The 17997-nt window shown below is 40.5% G+C and overlaps 1 protein-coding gene across 1 annotated transcript in view; it reads left to right on the plus strand.

The window, feature by feature from the left end:
• Positions 1-17997, plus strand: part of XYLT1 (xylosyltransferase 1) — a 172294-nt gene that overhangs the window by 49223 nt on the left and 105074 nt on the right. Inside the window, exons 4-5 of the mRNA XM_025216283.1 lie at positions 8110-8282; positions 9092-9294. Coding sequence (XP_025072068.1) covers positions 8110-8282; positions 9092-9294 — 376 coding nt within the window. The remainder of the gene's footprint in view (positions 1-8109; positions 8283-9091; positions 9295-17997) is intronic.

A 17997-nucleotide genomic window follows, 5' to 3' on the forward strand; every position in this document is an offset into this window, starting at 1 on the left:
CTTCTTCTGAGCTAGTGCTGCCATCAGGGAGCAAGTTGAGCCAAATCAAGCCAGAAATTAAATGAAGGATGTGTTTTTTTCCCCTCCTCCTTCCACTTATTCAGTGTCATATTTAGTTCAGCTCCATAAGCAGTGTGCATGCAGCCTATTCCAAATGGGGCCACCTTGGCTCTCTTGCCCTGGACAGGAAAGAAGCCAGGCAGGTTCAGTGGGATCAGAGAAAATGGATGCTTGGAAGAAGTGATCAGCACTGCCATGGACACTAAGTCACCAAATGGAACCATTTCTGATGTCTGGTGCCAAGTCCTCAGCTGAACTCTCAAATTAAACAACTGAAGCATTACTTCAATATAGGCAAAAAATGAACTTTTGTACATATGAAACAATAAATGCTTCTGTAGGGCAACAACTCTTATTAAGGCCCAGGGTCACGCAGTATGTTTCATGCCATTGGGATCAGATTAAACATCAGCTGAATGTATTGCTCTATTTCCTATCTACCAAGGTAGGTCTCCCAACAACAATTGTTTTCAAACAAATACGGCTTTGAATATGGGAGCTTTCTCTAGCAAGTCCACTGCTGCAGTATAAGTTACACTCATGCCACAATACCTTCAAGGAATACATTACTTTTGTTTCTGTTATCACCCAAGTCTAGTCCTCAGGAGTGCCAATGATTTCAGGGAGATCTATTACATGGCTGTGTAGCTATTGGTACACAAATATATCACATTCTACATGCTGGTCATACTATGCTTTTACCAACCATTTTTTACCATTTTTGTCATATTTTGTGCCAAAGTATATATAGAAGGTATAATGTCCATTGTATTTAATATTCCATATTTAAAGAATCATCCTGCCTTCCATGCTAGAGGCATAATGCTTTGAAAATCCCACTGGAAAGGATCCTTCAGAACGATGGCTGTAGGGGTATGTCCCCACAAGTGGGAACATGCATTTCCCGGGGGACAAACATTTGCAGCACATATATGCACTGCTATTTGTGCCCAGGCAAGCCCCTGCATACGTCTCTGGCATGTGGCAAATTCCCCCAGGGAAATAGCCCCAGCAGCCTTAACTAGGGGCCTCCTAGCACTGCAGTGGTTGCAATCCAGGTGTTCAGAGCCTGGCCAGCAGCCAGAGTATGGCTCTGGCCAGCCAGGCTCCCTTTCTGGCAACTCATGCTGCTGCCATGTGTGCTTTTTTTGGTGGCAAGTTTTTTTTTTAACAATGGGATCAAAAAAAACCAAACCCTACCTCACTGTAAAATAGTAGCATAGTGAATGCATGCATGCGCGCACTCATGGGGATGCACCGCAGAAGGTCATCCAAGCTGGCCCACCCTGGAGGAAAGCAGATTATCCAAAGCAGAAATGAAAATTATTATCCCAAGGCTTGGAATTGTTTTGTTAGGGAGATTTTCTCAGGATTTGCACTATAAGTAACTGATTTTTCCTCCAGCTATGGTTAACACAGTCTGTACTTTAGGAATTATCTTGGCTGTGGAAGTTGTCCTAATTGGAGAACAGTACAGGAGAGACAGGGCATTTCTCTGCAGTTAGTAACTGATAAATCTGGTTGTGTTGCCAAGGTGCAAGCAGCCTGAAGTACTCACAGTAATAGATCTCGAGAGCTTATTCCTGAAAAAGGAAATGTTCAGATAAGCACTGATAACTTTTCATACCAGAAAAACCTCATAATTCTGTCACCTGTCACCAGAACACTCCAACACACTTCTCATGGAGGGCTATTTCTCTGCCAGCAGTATTTACCTTCATCCATTTGTTTGCTTGACCTGTTCAAACAGTCCATTTTTTGAGGAAGAAATACACTTAAAACAACACCACTCATCTCCCTTGGAAAAAAAATATTTTTGTTCTACTCCACCTAAACATCTACAGGCAAATTCCAGCTTTGGAAAATTTCAGCCCTCTGGATGAATCTACTGTAAGCAGTTGGAAATGTGGGAGTTATTGGAAAGCTAATTCTACAACCATTGTTTACACTGAATAGCGTTGAAGGAGTCCCATTGTAGTCAATAGGAATATTCCCATGAGATTCAGTAACGGTTGCAGATTTCTCTCCCTTTCGTATAGTTATAGCCAGCAGTCCAGCTATAATAGCTGGATTTCTAATTTCATTTACTGGTGTAATAACTGTAAATAGCCTGCAGATCTACACAGCAGTAATTCTTAACTTCCTCTATCAATTGATCTGTGGTATCAATATACACAGTCTGTCTGAGTACAGAATTAGGAAGCAGTGGCAGCAAATATATTTACACGGACACACTGTACTGAATTCGTATAAAATGCCAATGCAAGTGTATAAATTGAGTGTTTGATTGGTTCCCCAAAATAGTCTGGATTATAAAAGAACAACAGATTGTTCTCCATCATTACCGAAGACTGAATTATCATTAATTAGGACTTGAGGTAAAAGATTAGAAGAAAAGGATGAGTTATAATGTGCTGCACACAAGAAATTATAGCCCTGTTCTTTTGGCACATGTTAGAGCTGCTGTAGTTAATAGTCAAACTTTCTATTAGAAGTACTCATTTTTCTGGGGTTTATAAAGGCCATTTGAAATTTCAGTAGGGCTGAGGTTTTGTGTGAAGCTTGCAAAACCTTGTATTCTCCTAAAAGTAAGTGTTGTAGATGGAGCCTGTGGTCTGAAATAAATCATGAAATTCAATAAGGACAAGTACAAAGTACTGCCCTGAAAATGGAAAAATTAAGTGCACAAATAAAAAGTGGGGAATGACTGACTGGCTAGCCAGCAGTACTGTGGAAAAAGACCTGGGGGTTTATAGTGAATCACAAAATGAATATGATTCAACAGTGCACTACTGTTGCAAAAAGTCAGTGGTATGTGGGGATATATTAGCAAGAGTGTCACAGGCATGTCATGAGAAATGATTCTACCACTGTTAAACAATGGTGAAGCCTAATCTACAGTACTGTGTCTTGTTTTGGGCACCACCATTTGAGAAAGATGTGGATCATTTGGAAGGAGTCCAGAGAGCAATAGAAATTATTAGACATCTAGAAACCATGGCACTTGAGGAAAGATTGGAAATGGGACCATTTAGCTTGGAAAAGAGAAGACTGAAGATAAGTCTTCAAATACATACAGGGTTGTTAAAGAAAGGATAGTGATACACTATGTTCTGTGTTCACAGGGGACAGGATAAGAAAAAATGGTCTTAAATTGCAGCAAGGGAAATTTAGGTTGGATATTTGAAAGAAATGTCTAACTGTGAGGCTGGTTAGGTACTGAAACAGATTAATTAAAGAAGAGGTCAAATCTCTATGACTGGATGTTTTTAAGAGCAAGTTAGGCAAATGTTTGGCTGAGATAATTTATATAGGGCATGATTCTGCCTTGAGTGGGGGGGACTTGAACTTGGTGCCAACCAGGAGTTAGTCACATTAATCTGAAATCAAGTAGAAGAGAGGGTAGATCTGTACCTTACAGACTAACAAGCTTTTGTGGGCTGAGATAAGTTTGTGCTATGTCCATCTACTTTGGTTAGTCTATAAGGTGCAAATCTACCCTGTCTTGTACTTGATTTTAGGCTAACAGGCCTAACAACATCTTACAGTTAGCAACTTCATTGTAAAAAGTCATGTTGTGTTAGGGACTTGGTTTAAGTTCAAAGTATAGCTTTTAGTTTTAAATATCAAATTGCTAAGGAAATGTATTTTGCTACAGCAGCTAGTGCGGAGAGTGAGAATGGTTTTTAATAAGGGTGATTGGCAATAACACTTCTGGTAAAATCTTTGCCCTGCTGAATCCATGTGGAAATGCCCCTGGAGAGAAAGGCCAGTAGCAACTTTGTGCTCAGCATGGTGTGAAAGACTTCAAAAGCAAGAGCCACTGCTTTGAGCGTCGAAAGGATTAGGGCCTTGACTGAGTTAGTGCTCTCTCCTCGCTTTCCAGGAGTGCTGCAGTTTCATGGACAAGACTGCGCCCAGAATCTCTGAGACTGGAGCGTTGCCCCCGCTGCACATCTTGTTGCTCTTAATGTTTCTGACCCATCCCCGGTAACATTTACACTGCAGGATCCACTGTTACTGCATATAGTAGTAGTAGGCACCTGCCTGTCTCGTGATACAATAGAATTGCACCGAGTGAGATGCATGTGACACTGTGCGATAGAGGAAATGGCAGGAACCTCTGGAGTGCATGCACTGCACAGACAGTATGGACATAAACCAGGATAAGACAGTAGAAGACTAACACAAAGCTTGTTTTGCTCCAAGTCCTTTCTTCTAGCTGTGGGTCAGTAGATCATTAACTGAGAGGCTGTTTGAAGCAGCCAGTTGTGACACAAAAGAAGATGGAAAATCTTTTGTGTCAGCCCTGCCCAGTGTACTCAGACATGAAAAGGGAGAAAATGGCAAGCAGAGAAATGAAAAGTGCTGATGGCTTGTAGGGATAGTAGGAAACGGAAGCACAGTAAATGGTGTGAAGTTACTGCATCCCAGGTAAAGGAGGCCATTGAACTGCAAGATCAATAATAGAGTTGAGAAAAAGAGGAAGATATGGATGGTCAGGACAGACAGGAAAGCTGATGCTGACAACTGCTTTTAGTTCGACTGAAGCATGGAGGCCAGGAGCCTTGATATCCTCTGTAGTGTCTAAGAGATGTGCCATACAATATGCAGTTATAGAATCATAGTGTTGAAGGAACTAAAAAATGCGAGTGCCACTTTAAAATCCTATCAGATTTTTATTGCTGCTGTATGGTACGCAGGTAACTGAAAAGCAGCCAATGTCTCTCTTGCATCCTAACGTGCAAAAGGGGACACACTTCTACGTGATAGGCAAAGTGATTCAGACAGAGACGGCATGTTATGCAAATTAACGTGATGAAGGGTTTTATGTAAATACAGCAGCAATGAGGTAACGGGCCCATTTTAATACTGGTATCATTTATGCAGTGTTGCCACTTAACACCTAATCTGCAAGTCCTACTGACTGTATCTTTAGAGTTTTATAAACAGACAAAAATATTCAGTTGCATGTTTCCTGCCAATTTTATCTTATTTGCAAACCAAACCAGTTTTGTATCAGTGGGCAGACTGCTAAATAGAAGGTGCTAATCAACCACCGGCTAAAAATAGACAGATAATAGAATACAACAGAAGTAGCTGGTATTTTGACATATGGAAAAAAAAATAACATACTTAGTCTTATGATATTTAAGGCAATCAACAGAAGGATTAGAATAAAGGAGGCAGAATTGTCTGCAGGTGGAAAATGGGACTATGAAATTTTGTACCTAAAGGTTAGGAGAAAAGAACAGAAGGGGCGGGGGGAGGAATAAAAAAAATACAAAAAATGACATAGAGTGAAAATAAGACACGAGAAGAATTCATTGGGAGAAACCAGAAAAGAGGGATGTAAATTCAGATTAATAGACTGGGGGATTTTGTATTTGATAAGTGCCAGAGAGCAAAGTGGGTTTTTAAAGGGGGGGAGGGGTGCTTGCTTGCTTGTTTTTAAGTCTCTAACATAGTTAATAAGCAAACTTGGGGAGTGGGGAGGAGGGGGAGAGGAAACCAAAGTTTCTGCTGTCTCTCTCCTATTCAGTACTTCAGTTAGTCTTTTAGGTTTGTCTTCCTCTATTATCATCAGACCGAAGTGAAGCTTTTGTGTTGATGATGTTCTTTTTAAATTAAGGTTGACACCTGTGCTCAGGATTTTGGTGCTGACCTCCTTTAATGGGTGCACTTTTAGACCTACATATAATTGCACCCACATTTTTGCGCCTGCAGGAATTGTGAACACTAATAGTACCAGGTGCACAGCTTCTCAGGAAGCCACTGAGGTTAGCCTGAAAACATGACCCTGTTGTGAAAGTGAAAGAAGAGCCTGGGGACGTGGTGTAATTAGGCCAAAACATCATCCCCTTGTCTGGAAACATTTTGTGGCAATCAGTGATGCAGGGCAGGTTATCTTTCCATCTTTTATCAATTCCCAATTATTTGGGTGTCAGCCATAGTGGTGACCGGGACCCCCATCACATCTCCTTCACATGAGGGCTAAGAGGTACTACTTTCTGTTGTAGAGGGGCTAAAGTGGTGCTGACAGAGGGGGGATGTCTCCAGCTGTGTCAGATGGTAAGAGTTGCAACACTCCCTTTTCCTCCAGGTTGCTTCCCTGAAGTCCATCTCCGGTACTGGTTTGAGGGAAAATCTGATTGCCTTATGTTATTGGCTCTGGACACCTGCTTCTAATTTGCAACCATTTGTATATACCCCCTTTACCTGCCTCCCTGGGCCCTGAAATTCTGCGGGACAGGCCAGAAACAACTCTCCTACCCAGTTAGGTGGTAAGGGAAAAATTCCTTCCTAACTCCACATAAAAGACCATGACTATCACTATTCATATCATAAAATCCATTTCTACTCTAATCCTGCAGGTGTGGTGATGGCAGTAGTTGGTCTTCAGAGAGGGAGAGAAAGGACAACCAGAGCACAATTAGTTATGAATACCTCCCCACCCCTAGTGCCAAGAGTTGTGTTGGCTGCCCTGCGCCACTTCATTCAGCTCCTGGCTGGGGATGCCCTTTCACTCATTCCCATAACCAGAAGCAGTTAGAGGGTAGATCTTAAAATGAGCCATAACCCATGTTCCTTTTGGTAGTAACAAAAAGTCCCTGCCCGGCAGCTATTCCAGTCTGGATTGCATAGGGTTTGTGTGCATGCTCTGAACATCAAGCATTTTAAAGTCTTTGGAGGAAAGATTCTGAGTAAATACAAAGTCTCTGTACTGTATTAGCATTATCGCACTTGATTGCATGCACTACTTTTAGCTGCTCTACTGGTATGTGGTCATTTCAAGAGTTTTAAAAGCTTTGTTCTAATGGGCAGTGTGCATTGGACCTTTCCCTCTGCTCAAATGCATTACCCATAATTAAATATACCTTTTCAGTCAAAATCAAAACTTTTAGACTTTTGAAGATAGCTGAATGGATTTGTCCCTTGGAGGAAATCATTCAAAATGGCATTTAGGGACCTAGGAAGGCTGGACATTTTTGTTTGTGGGGTCACAGCACTTCGAAGTAATGATAGTGTTTTGTCATAAAAGGCGAACTGTGTCAGACAAAAGGGGAAAGTTTGCATATGTACATTTTTTATTGAAGCCTCCAAGTCTTCAAGTCCTGAATACTCTTGCCAGAATTCTACTAGTAGTTCATAGAGCTTTCATGGAGAAAACAGGGGTGACAAGACTACACATTCTAGTGTAAAAAGGAGAGGGAAGGAAAAAAAATGTGAAATTAAGAAATTTGTCAAGATCCTTTGCATTAAAAAGAAGTCAAGGTCAATGCAAGTGCCCCTCCACACTTGTTTTTAATTTTTGCAGATCACCCTTTCAACTTTGTAAGTAAACCTGCCATTAGAGAAGACAGCATCACTCTGCACATGCCACAGCTATTTGAGATTTCAGATATTTTAGGAACATAATTAAGGCAAAACCTCATCTAGTACAGACTTGCAGGAGCTCCACTGACATCCATGGAACAATGCTGATTTACACAAAATAAGGCTCTGACCCATTAGTTTAGGAGATAATCTTAAATTATTAGCATCTGTGCTCAACTTTGATTTCTAGGATCAGAGAATAAATAGTATTTCAAATATAACCAATACCCCTAGAGCTTTTCCCTCTTACCGCTGTGGGATTTTTTTTCCCCAAGTGCCCAACAAAAGAGAAGCGATATCCCAGCTGAGATGAATTCATGCCGCTTGGCTGAAGTTAGCAGAGCTTCATTTAGTGCAATTAAGGGTCAGAAACTTTGAGTTTTTCTCCATGGTATTCTTCCTCCTGGTCTGGGTTGAGGCACCTCAGCAGGGCAGTATGGGGGGAGCTTGTGCTGCTGCTTACGCTCTGTCGTTGGGTAGCTAAAGAGTAGCGTTCAGTCTCTGAGACGCTCAGTCTGGCACCTCTTATGAGTTCTCAGTTCCCATTACAAATGTTTAAAAGAGGTTTAAAAAAAAAAAAAAAAGAGCTTACATTTAATACAAGCTGCTCTTCATATCCCCACTCTGCAGATATACTCAGAGATGTCCTTACTATGTTTTGTTTTCAAACAGGAAAAGTCAACAACAATGTACAATGGGATGAGGACTCCATAGAATACATGCCAGCCAACCCAGTCAGGATCGCATTTGTCTTGGTTGTTCATGGCAGAGCTTCCCGGCAGCTCCAACGCATGTTTAAGGCTATTTACCATAAAGACCATTTTTATTACATTCATGTTGACAAGGTAATATATCACTGGTTATAAATTGCCTGTCTCTCCATCTGTCAATCTACCCATCCTCGTCACCTTCTCCATTATCTCTCTTTATCTCTGCTGCATGCTGTAGTTTGTGCCGCGTTTTGTTTTTTTGACCTGTGATGTTTTGAGCCTGACTATTTTGTTATCATCCCTTCTGTGACTGCCTTCATTTTTTGTTGTGTGTCTGTGGTGTCGGTCCATGTGTGTCTGTGTCTCTGTTTTGTAGCAGTAACTGATAAGTCGTGATAGGCTCTGATGTACATGTAAGGTGGCATCAGCGATCCTCAGACAGTATCACTGTGAGCTAGTAGATAAAGCACTGAAGTGGGAGATTTGGTTAAAGTTACTTTACCTCCCTGTATCTCACTTCCCCATCTGTTAAATGGAGGTAAGGAAATTAGGAAAGCCCTCTGATGAATAGCACTAGACAAGAGCTAGGTGGCATTAGTAAAACTTATAATAAAAAGAGTAAAGAAAAAAGGACTCTTGACACTCTCAACATAGCTTGCAGTGAATGAAGAGACAAGCTCATTAACAAGGCTTGAGAGAAAGGTGCTAACAACTGCTTCATTTAGTCGGGAATGCATTTGCTAGATCAGTTACTAAATCCCAGATCCCATTCAGAGTTACTTATGTATTTAAAATAGTTTTACTTATCCTTACACTGACTTCAGTCTGCCTTCAGTTGGTTGGAATAGAGTTGATGTTCAGGAAGTTGAGCTGCTTAGTGAACATAAGGGAGGGACAGTTTGTCTTATAGACTGTTGAATGTGTTACTTTCTTCTCCTGTAAAGCGATCCAATTACTTATACCGACAAGTGCTCCAGTTTGCTAGCCAGTACCCAAATGTGAGAGTCACCTCTTGGCGAATGGCAACTATCTGGGGAGGAGCAAGTCTTCTGTCCACCTACCTACAGAGTATGAGGGATTTAATGGAGATGAATGACTGGCCGTGGGATTTCTTCATTAACCTTAGTGCTGCCGACTACCCAATCAGGTATGTATATTTTTCCATTGCAGAGGAAATGGTTTTAAATGATACATAGGCCAAAGTTCCTATAACTGTGATGGCGTAGCAGAGTAATGTTGAACTGGGGAAACCAGTTTCTTCCATTCCACAGCAAGAAGCTTTTTCTAGTGAGTTGTTTGCACTGTAGTAACTCCCCGTTTTGTAAGGAAAATATCCAGAATTGTCCTAAGGAGGCAAAAGCAGGTGCATCCACAGTCTCTGCACACTGAGGGCTTCCTGCAACTAGGTAGATCAGATATGCTGCCTCTTTATACCTCTCCTGAAGAATCTGGGGCAACTGTGTTGAATTGTATCATTTCCAGGACAATGTCTGGAATGGTCCCAAAGTGGGATGAATAAAGTAGTAGTGAGTATTACAGCCCAGCAGGCAAACCTCAGGCTTGACAGAACTCTGATGAACAGTTTGCTACAGCTTGACTTCAAGTTTGGAGAAATATTGAAGATACAAATATAGATTCCATGAAAGAAATGTTCTCAGACTTCTTTTTTGGTGCTTTTTTCTGTGGAGAATAATGATAGCAGAAGTGACAAATAAGTTGCTAGGAGTCAATTATATCTTCAGCACCAGCCACTGCCTAAATAACTTTATTCAGATGGCATCAGGCATAGAACTTCACGCATCACCACATGACAGGGCTTGTGATTTTAAGTGAAACTATATTGTCTCTGGATTTACATAACTTATGCCCTACAGCTGCATTCAGAGCGGTTTACTACATTGTGCAAAAGCAGATATGCCGTAGAAAACCCAAATGTCCTTAAATGGTTATTTTTAGCCTGAAAAATTGTCAAGAGGAGGAAGAGAGGATATTCTTCTTTCAACTTTTACTCCATTTAGTGTTGAGAGGAAATAAGAAAGGGGATGTGGCTTTCTTGGGAAATGCTTCGGATAAATAATTATGACATGATGTGCTCTAAATGATAATGGAACAATTGGAATTGGATTGGAGATACTGTCACAGCCGTTCATCACCCGCATTTATATCACACTTTCCAGATTATAGGCCTGAAGTTTTTAGTCAGTCAAAAACTCTCACATATGTCAATAGAAGCTTTAATCTGGGGGAAAAAACCCTGAAATTTGACTTCAGGATGTGGCCCTATAGGCATCTCTTGCCTCTGAAATACAGGCATGTTAGGAGACATGAGTACCAACTAGAAAGATTACTGGAAAGTATATAAACTTTGGAGATGACATCATGGTCTGAATGCAGGAAGTTGAATTAGGGACTCCTGGTTTTAATGGTGAATCAGATTCAGCCTCAGCCTTTGGTCTTAGGGAAGTCTCTTAAGTTTCCTCTCTCCATCCTCAGCTGTAAAGTGGAGATAATCATTTATTCTCTTCCCTTATTTGCTTGCATGTAAGAATTTATTGTTAATTCTTATTTTAAAAAACCACTGTTAAGGCAAAGAATACCATGCTGGTGCTAAGAGTTATTTAATGAAAGACATGATATACCAAAGGGGAGGATCAATGGTGAGAATTTGGGGCCAAAGATGCTAAAGCATGCAGGAACCTGCAAAGAAATGGGTGAAGAGAATTTGAATACTGAAGACAGAGTATAACTAACCGGATCTTTTGAGCAAAACCAGGACTGGAACCAAGGACTGTAAAATTTTTCAAGTGCCCTTAATGCCATTTTAAATCACAAGACCAGATTTGATGACAATTTATAAGCATGACCATCTTTTTTTCCCCATTATACACCAAGGAGACTGGGGTCAACTCTGTATTTATAGATGTGTAATAGTGCAACATATTGCACTTTTTTCAGTAGCAAGAGCCCTAAGTAGCTGCCATTTGACTGAAGAAATTACAACCTTTTTTTCTTCATAGTAGTCACAATTCTCTGAAATCACACTCCTCCTTTGCTGTACGTTTCAAAACCACAAGCTGACACTGTTGTAGGACACTGGTGTAAAGTTCATACTTCCACTGCCTTGCAACATAATCTCCTCTCAGAAGTGTATGCACAAATTTCTCTCATCTAAGTGGCTTCACTTCAAAAAAACCCCAAAAATCAAAAAACCCCACAACACTTTAATGCTGTTACTTCCATGACAGTGAGATATAGGTACAATTAAAAATATTTAAATACATAATGTTACTATTATCAGTCTCATAAAATGATATCCCATAAAAATATATATGTAAGTCAAATTCATTTTCACAGCAGCATTGCTATAAATTAATGTGCTTTGTGATGTTTAGGATGACATTCCCTTTCTGTGGATAACAGAAAGCTGAGTGTTACATCAGGAAATAGCAAGAATGGGGACTCATTTTCCCCCTCTTATGTTTTTCTGTGATTTGCCAGATAATGTGCAAAAAGCAGTTTACACTTCTTATGCTGCTTAGACTTTAGCATAGGGTTTTCGTTAGGTTTCCCTGCATAAGAACATATGAATGTTGTGGATTAATAGTTTTTATCTAGAGTAGCTCCACATTAAGCTTTCACTTACCATCTGCCATCCCATCTGTGACACTGAAACCTCTACTTCTCTTCTGGTAGATACAGGCTAAGACAACCTTGTGAGACAGAAAAACACGCTCCATGGAGCAGGGTCAGCACTTTTCTACACTTTCCTATGTGCTGAAGCTCAAATCTATCTACAGAGTATTCTGGTATGTTCACAGGTTATATTTTGGTTGTGAATCATCTAGAAAGGGGTAACAAAAATGATGTAGTAGTCTTGGAGGTTGTGGTAGCAGTGATTGTCCAGGAAATGTGCAAGAGACCAGGATTTTTTTTTTTTATTGTTTCTTTTTGTGAAATCTTTTATTAGACCAACTGTATAATTGGGAGAGCTTCTGGACAAGCTTTTGGGGATCAAGTGCCCATTCTTAGGAATTGTCCTTCTACTTGACCTGAGGAAGGGGACTTGATAACTAAAGGCTTGTCAAACAGCTTTCCCAGCTATACAGATATCCAGTATAGGATATCACAAAAATCCTCACCAAAAGCAACTGAGAAGCTTAAGAAGATGGCATATCAATGTAGAATGTAATGGGGATGTTCAAGGAATATTATGGAGGTACATAAAATAGTGCCTGAGGTAGAGAAGGTGAGTCAAATGCTCCTATTAACCTTTTCTCAGACTGCGATGCTTATGTTGTACTTGTACAAGTAGGTACAGTGCCTAGCATGATGGAGTCCATGATGTGTTCCTCAATGCTGCTGCATACAAATAAACAATAATAAGTACAGCTCGGCGCGAGGAGCAGTCAATCAAACTGAAAAGCAGCATGCATTCCTTAATTACTAGGTAATGTGCTCTTTGGGGCCTGTGAGGAATTAAAATGGTAGGCTGTCCAGCCCTTGTCTGATGTCCAATAGCACATCTGGAATCCTAGTTAACGTCCCTAGGACAAGTTTCAGGGATTACCTAACCTTAGCTTATTCCTGGAAGTGGTCATTTCAGGTAAGGGTGCACAGCGAGGGGAATCTGTTACTTCCTTTCATCCTGATAGTGATTTTGTGTGAGTAGAGAGGATGTGAGTCCTTACGGTATCAAGATGGCTCCTTTCACAAGCACTGCATTCGCTAAAAAGAAAAATAAGTCAACATCCTTATTCCAGTATCTACTGCTAGCATCTTAACATGACTCTTTTGACAGAACCCCATGGGAAAACTCTTGATGCCTTTAACCTCTTATTTTACATGGATACTTATTTCCATTATTTATTGTCTCTGACAGTGTCAGGCAGTCAACCTTATGTTTAGGGACTGAAATTTCACTCCCAACAAGATGAACTACAGTTGAGTACCTAATGGTGTTGAATGTTTAATGTACATTGCAGGAGTCCTTGGATAATGTGACAGGTGAAGTGTTATAACCAGTTAAGTTAAGAAGTTTAGTGAGATTCTTTAACAGTGAATGCCATGTCTGTGCTTATCTGGGCACAATGCTAGTGTAAAGCATAAAAGTCATGCAACAGATAAATATTAATAATTCACAGTAAAATATAGTCTTAACCACCAAAGGAATTAGCTAAATCTAATTGCTTGATCTTGGTCATGAAGAAAGGTCAACCAATTATTCCTAGAAGGTTTTAGAGTGGTTAGAAGATAGAGTTGCTTACTGTCAGTTGTCTGGAGTGCCGGTTTCGCTATTTTAGATTGTGAGCAGTCAAGGCCCAAAAAAAAATCTTAAAAAAAAATTAGGTATGTATGCTGCTGGTTGCATTTGGAGCTAATAGGCTCTGTTAAAAATAAAGAAACTAAGCATCAATCTGTTCTTGTTCAGTGTAAGAATGTGTTGCTGTACGTTAAACATGAAGATCAGATCTCCATTTCTGTAAGTAATTAGGAATATAGATAGATTCTGCTCCGGGACTTGGTTCAGTCTGGTGCAGTAATTTCTGGAGGGGGCGGGAGGGTGGAACCTTGCTCTGAATATTTGACAATGGATGGTCTGCTTCATGCGCTCTTCCATGTACGGCTCTCATTTCCATGTACAGTTCTGCTCACATTAGTGTCAGTGGGTGAGGCCTGGCATTATCAACAATTCTGTTGAATAGGGAAGTCTGAGAAGGTTGTTTTAATTACGGAGTATATTGGTATATAGCAAATTTCATCCAAGGGTCAAAAAGCACTTTGCTAGCATTAATGAATCCTCACAACATGCCTTAAACCAAGGCCCCTGCTACACATTATGTATTCTATGCAATTAATTGGTTAATTGCACAATAAATTTAGACCAGTCACACATGCAAAGTAATTATTACAGAATTAGCTGGTAAATTGTGCAATACATTTGGACCAGTTACACATGTAAAGTAATTATGACACCATAAATATGACTATCTAGTTATAAAAAGAGCCAACCAGATAGAAGGTTAGTGCTTGAAAATATGTAACAACTCTCTAGCTGGTTTCTATCCAGCTTTAATTTGCATGTGTGTCAGGCATGATAAATCTGCTTCACAAATCTGTAAACAAGCCCAGGAATTAAATGCTTCTCCCATGTACAAGTAAACAGTCATCACATGTTCAAGTTCCCAGTCCCTTGCTCGCTCTACTATACTAGACTCCCAGGTGATTGTTAACAGTTTTAATTACCCACAATAAGCAGAAAGTGTTTTAAACTAACTTCAGATCTTGCTGTGGTGGAGTAGCATAACAGTATTTCTGAGAAGGCTGTATTCACTCACCTGCCTCCAGGAAGTCTTTCACATCTAATCATTTATATGACTATGCTTTATGTGCTTGGTGTACCAAGCCCCAGGAATGACTTTGTAGTACTCCCCTGGGGGATCAGAAAATGAAACTTAAAACAAAATGGCTTTGAGGAAAAGTCATTATTTAGAATCCTTCTCATCTGTGAACAACAAGATGAAGCAGCATGTTGGGAACTCTATACAAAACATACTGACCTATAAATAAGGCCCCTGGCAACTGAGCAGAAATGTGTTTGTCAGGGTCAGAGATCAAGGTGGAAGGGAAGGGAGAGGCCTTCGGTTTTCAGTTTTGTTTTTGGCAGATGGAAATAATTATAACCTGAAGAAGGTCAGGATGAAATTTAGCCATTAGGGAAGCAGTGCATCATCCTTTTGAGTTATATTTCAGGTACCAGAACAGTCAAAATGAATAATAGTTTCTTAATTTCTGCCATTGGGCCATATTCATGCCTTGCTGCACAGCAATGACCCTCCTCTCTCGTAAACTACATCTAAAATGATTTTTGCTCAGTGTATCGGGCCAGCCACAATATGCTTAGATTTCACCTGGGCCTTTTACAAACTGATAGGACCTTTCCAAATGAGTGAAAGTGAGTTGTAGGTTTTATGCAAGCAAATTAAATCAATAAATAAACAAACCAGACTCCAAGCTATACATCTTGCTTTCCTGAAGGCTCTTAGGTCTTCAGGATGTTCTGAATGCATCACTCACTGAAAGCACAAAAAATAACAGGTCCTAGTTAAAAAGGAAATTAAAAAACAAATTAGGCCTATCATAAGAGTGTGACTCCTTTTAATGTTTGAGGCCCCATTCTTGGTTTGGTCTAGAAACAAGAAATTCTGAGACCAGTAGTTGCTTCTTATTGCTGATGAGTCATAGTCTTCACAGCAAGGAAAGTTGGGAAACTGGCTATAAATGACATTTCATGTGATGTGGAGAGAGACTTGAAAGGAATAGGACCAGTTTTGGGGTTTCTCCATTCTAAGGTCCATAGGGAATCTTGAAAGAGACTGATGAGCAGTCTGGAAAACCAGCCAAAGAGCTGGATGAAGTACCACAAAGAAGGTGAAGTATGTGGCTGGAAAGGCAGAATATCACCGGGAATAGAACATAGGATCACAGGAAGTAGTCATGCAGAGTAATGAGGTAGAGATGACTAGAGATCAGTGTGTAAGCTTCCCCAGTGCCATTATACACCCATAGTGTATATTATATACCCTTAGTGAAAGATCGTTCAGAACTATTGCCTGCAAAGTGTTTGGAGTTTTGCTGTGCACTTTCATTACCCTGGTAAGGGATGGAGGAGAACATTAGACATTTTTTATTAAGAAATCTAAACTACTTGACTGAAGAGAAAAAATAATGAAAATAATGAAATAAGCATGCTCTTGGAGGCCATTATTCCTTCAGTCAATAGATGTGAAGCTCTCGTTCCAGTCCAGGCTCCTCTTATCTGTAAGAGTCTGCTTAGAACCTCCACCGAAGACCTGCAGTCTCCCACTATGCTCCATTATCTTTACCCAAGCAGTTATACTGGGGATCAGGATTCAAATAACCACATATTTGCCAGTCACAGCTGTGCCCTTTGTGAATGGCCTAAAGTTGCTCACGGTGTTGAATGATGAATACTAAGGAATACATGTATTATGTTTTAGCGGTCTGTAATCACTCAGGGATTGCAGAAGCTTTACATATCTGTAGTATTGAAGATCAACTTAATGGTGTAACTGAGGCATGGGTGCCATTGGATATTTATTTCAGTACCATTCGGAAGCATTTACATCTCTTGCTTTTGAATTTCTGGCTCACAGCATTAGGGAAAGGGTTGTCAATGGTAAGGGTACTAGCCTGGGACTCAAATGACTGAGTTCAGCTCTCCACTCTACCACCAGCTTCCTGAGTGACCTGATGGGGCATCAGCAATCAATTTAGCATGGGGGAAAGGAGGTGAGACTGTACTGCCCATCAGCTGTCCCTGTGCCTTCTCTTATTACTGGATAAGAATGTACACACAAGCAGTTGATGCAGAGCAGTTGATGCAGAGCAGTTGACAAGCAGTAAAACCCAGTCCCTTTTTCTTGATCCTGTGGTAAATCAACTGTATGTCTGTTCTCTTCATTTCTGTATGCCTCGGTTTCTCATCTGTAAAATGTAAAGCTACCCTACCACGCAGGGGACTTGCAAGGCGTTTTGTTACTATGGCAAGGGGTGGCGAGCCATATAACTATTTTTGATATACAATTAAATGTAATGTTCCCTTGACTACAAGAGGAATAATCTCTTTGGACAATACGTAGCTTTCCTCCTCACCTTCTGTTACTTTCAGCTATTTTTCCCTTCTCTTTTCTTATCATGACTTAGCTCTTTCTGTTGCTGTTGTTTCTGGTACACCCAACTCCATGCTAATACTTAAACCACTGCTAGAAACAAGGCCTAATATAAATGTATATTAATATACCAGAGCTGCATTTGGCCTCCTGACTTGAACATTGCCATCAAATGGGATGTTTCTCTGAGAATCACACCCTGCCACTGGATCAAGGGATCAAATGCAAGGCAATGATTTGGTTTCTTCAGAGCTGACTTCAGAACATCCTCCTTAAATGACTAAGTAATCTCATTGAATCTGGATGGGAGTGCAGAGCTGGTAGTCAGTCCATTCCAGTACAACATCTGTTCAGATGCCAGTGTCTCAGGTTTTTTTAATCTCAGTATTGTAGCTGATATTGTCTGCAGTTTGTTTGCTCACACGGTCTTTATCAGGCAAGCCAGACGTCAGTCCATTTCTAATGCTTCACAGGAAAGCTTTTTTTTATGTCCAAAAAGAACTATATCTCTGTATTTTTTTCTGAAATCTGCATTCTCTTATAATTTCAAATATGCTTCTTTCTTAAACCTCTGTGCAGCCTGCTTCCCTCTCCCCTTTCTGCCCTCCCCTTCCCTTCAACAACCAGGCACATTAGTTGTTGGGTTTTTTTAAGATTTTCTACTGGGCCCATATCTCCTAATCTTCTGAGGCAAACAAAGAAGTATTTGACAGCTTGAAATTCTTATTTTCCCACATGCTATTCATAAGGGGTTGGGGAGAGCATTAAAATGATTGTGACTTTACCAGTTTGTGTTTGCATTGGGTGTTGAAATAATAATTCTCCAACTTCATAAATTTTCAAAGGTGAAAGGTACATCCCTTCGAGATACAGCCAAGGTTTGATTTCCTTCTCTTTTTCTCTGTCTACACTCCTTGCTGTAAAGCAGAGCATGGCAACCTATGGTCTGTGGGCTGCATCCCACCCACAGAGCCATTGAATCTGGCCCAGGGAGCAGGGGCTTTAGCAGCCAGGGTCTTTGGCCACCATGTGCCACACTGAATGACAGTGGGGTGCTTCACAGCAGTGGAGAGAAGCAGCTGTGGTTGGCTCCTAGTGCCAGCCCTCCTTTGGCTGGAAAACATTGCAAACACCTGCTCTAAGACATTCTTTTATCTTCC

The sequence above is a fragment of the Alligator sinensis genome, unplaced genomic scaffold (assembly GCF_000455745.1).
Source record: "Alligator sinensis unplaced genomic scaffold, ASM45574v1 scaffold980_1, whole genome shotgun sequence".
NCBI lineage: Eukaryota > Metazoa > Chordata > Crocodylia > Alligatoridae > Alligator > Alligator sinensis.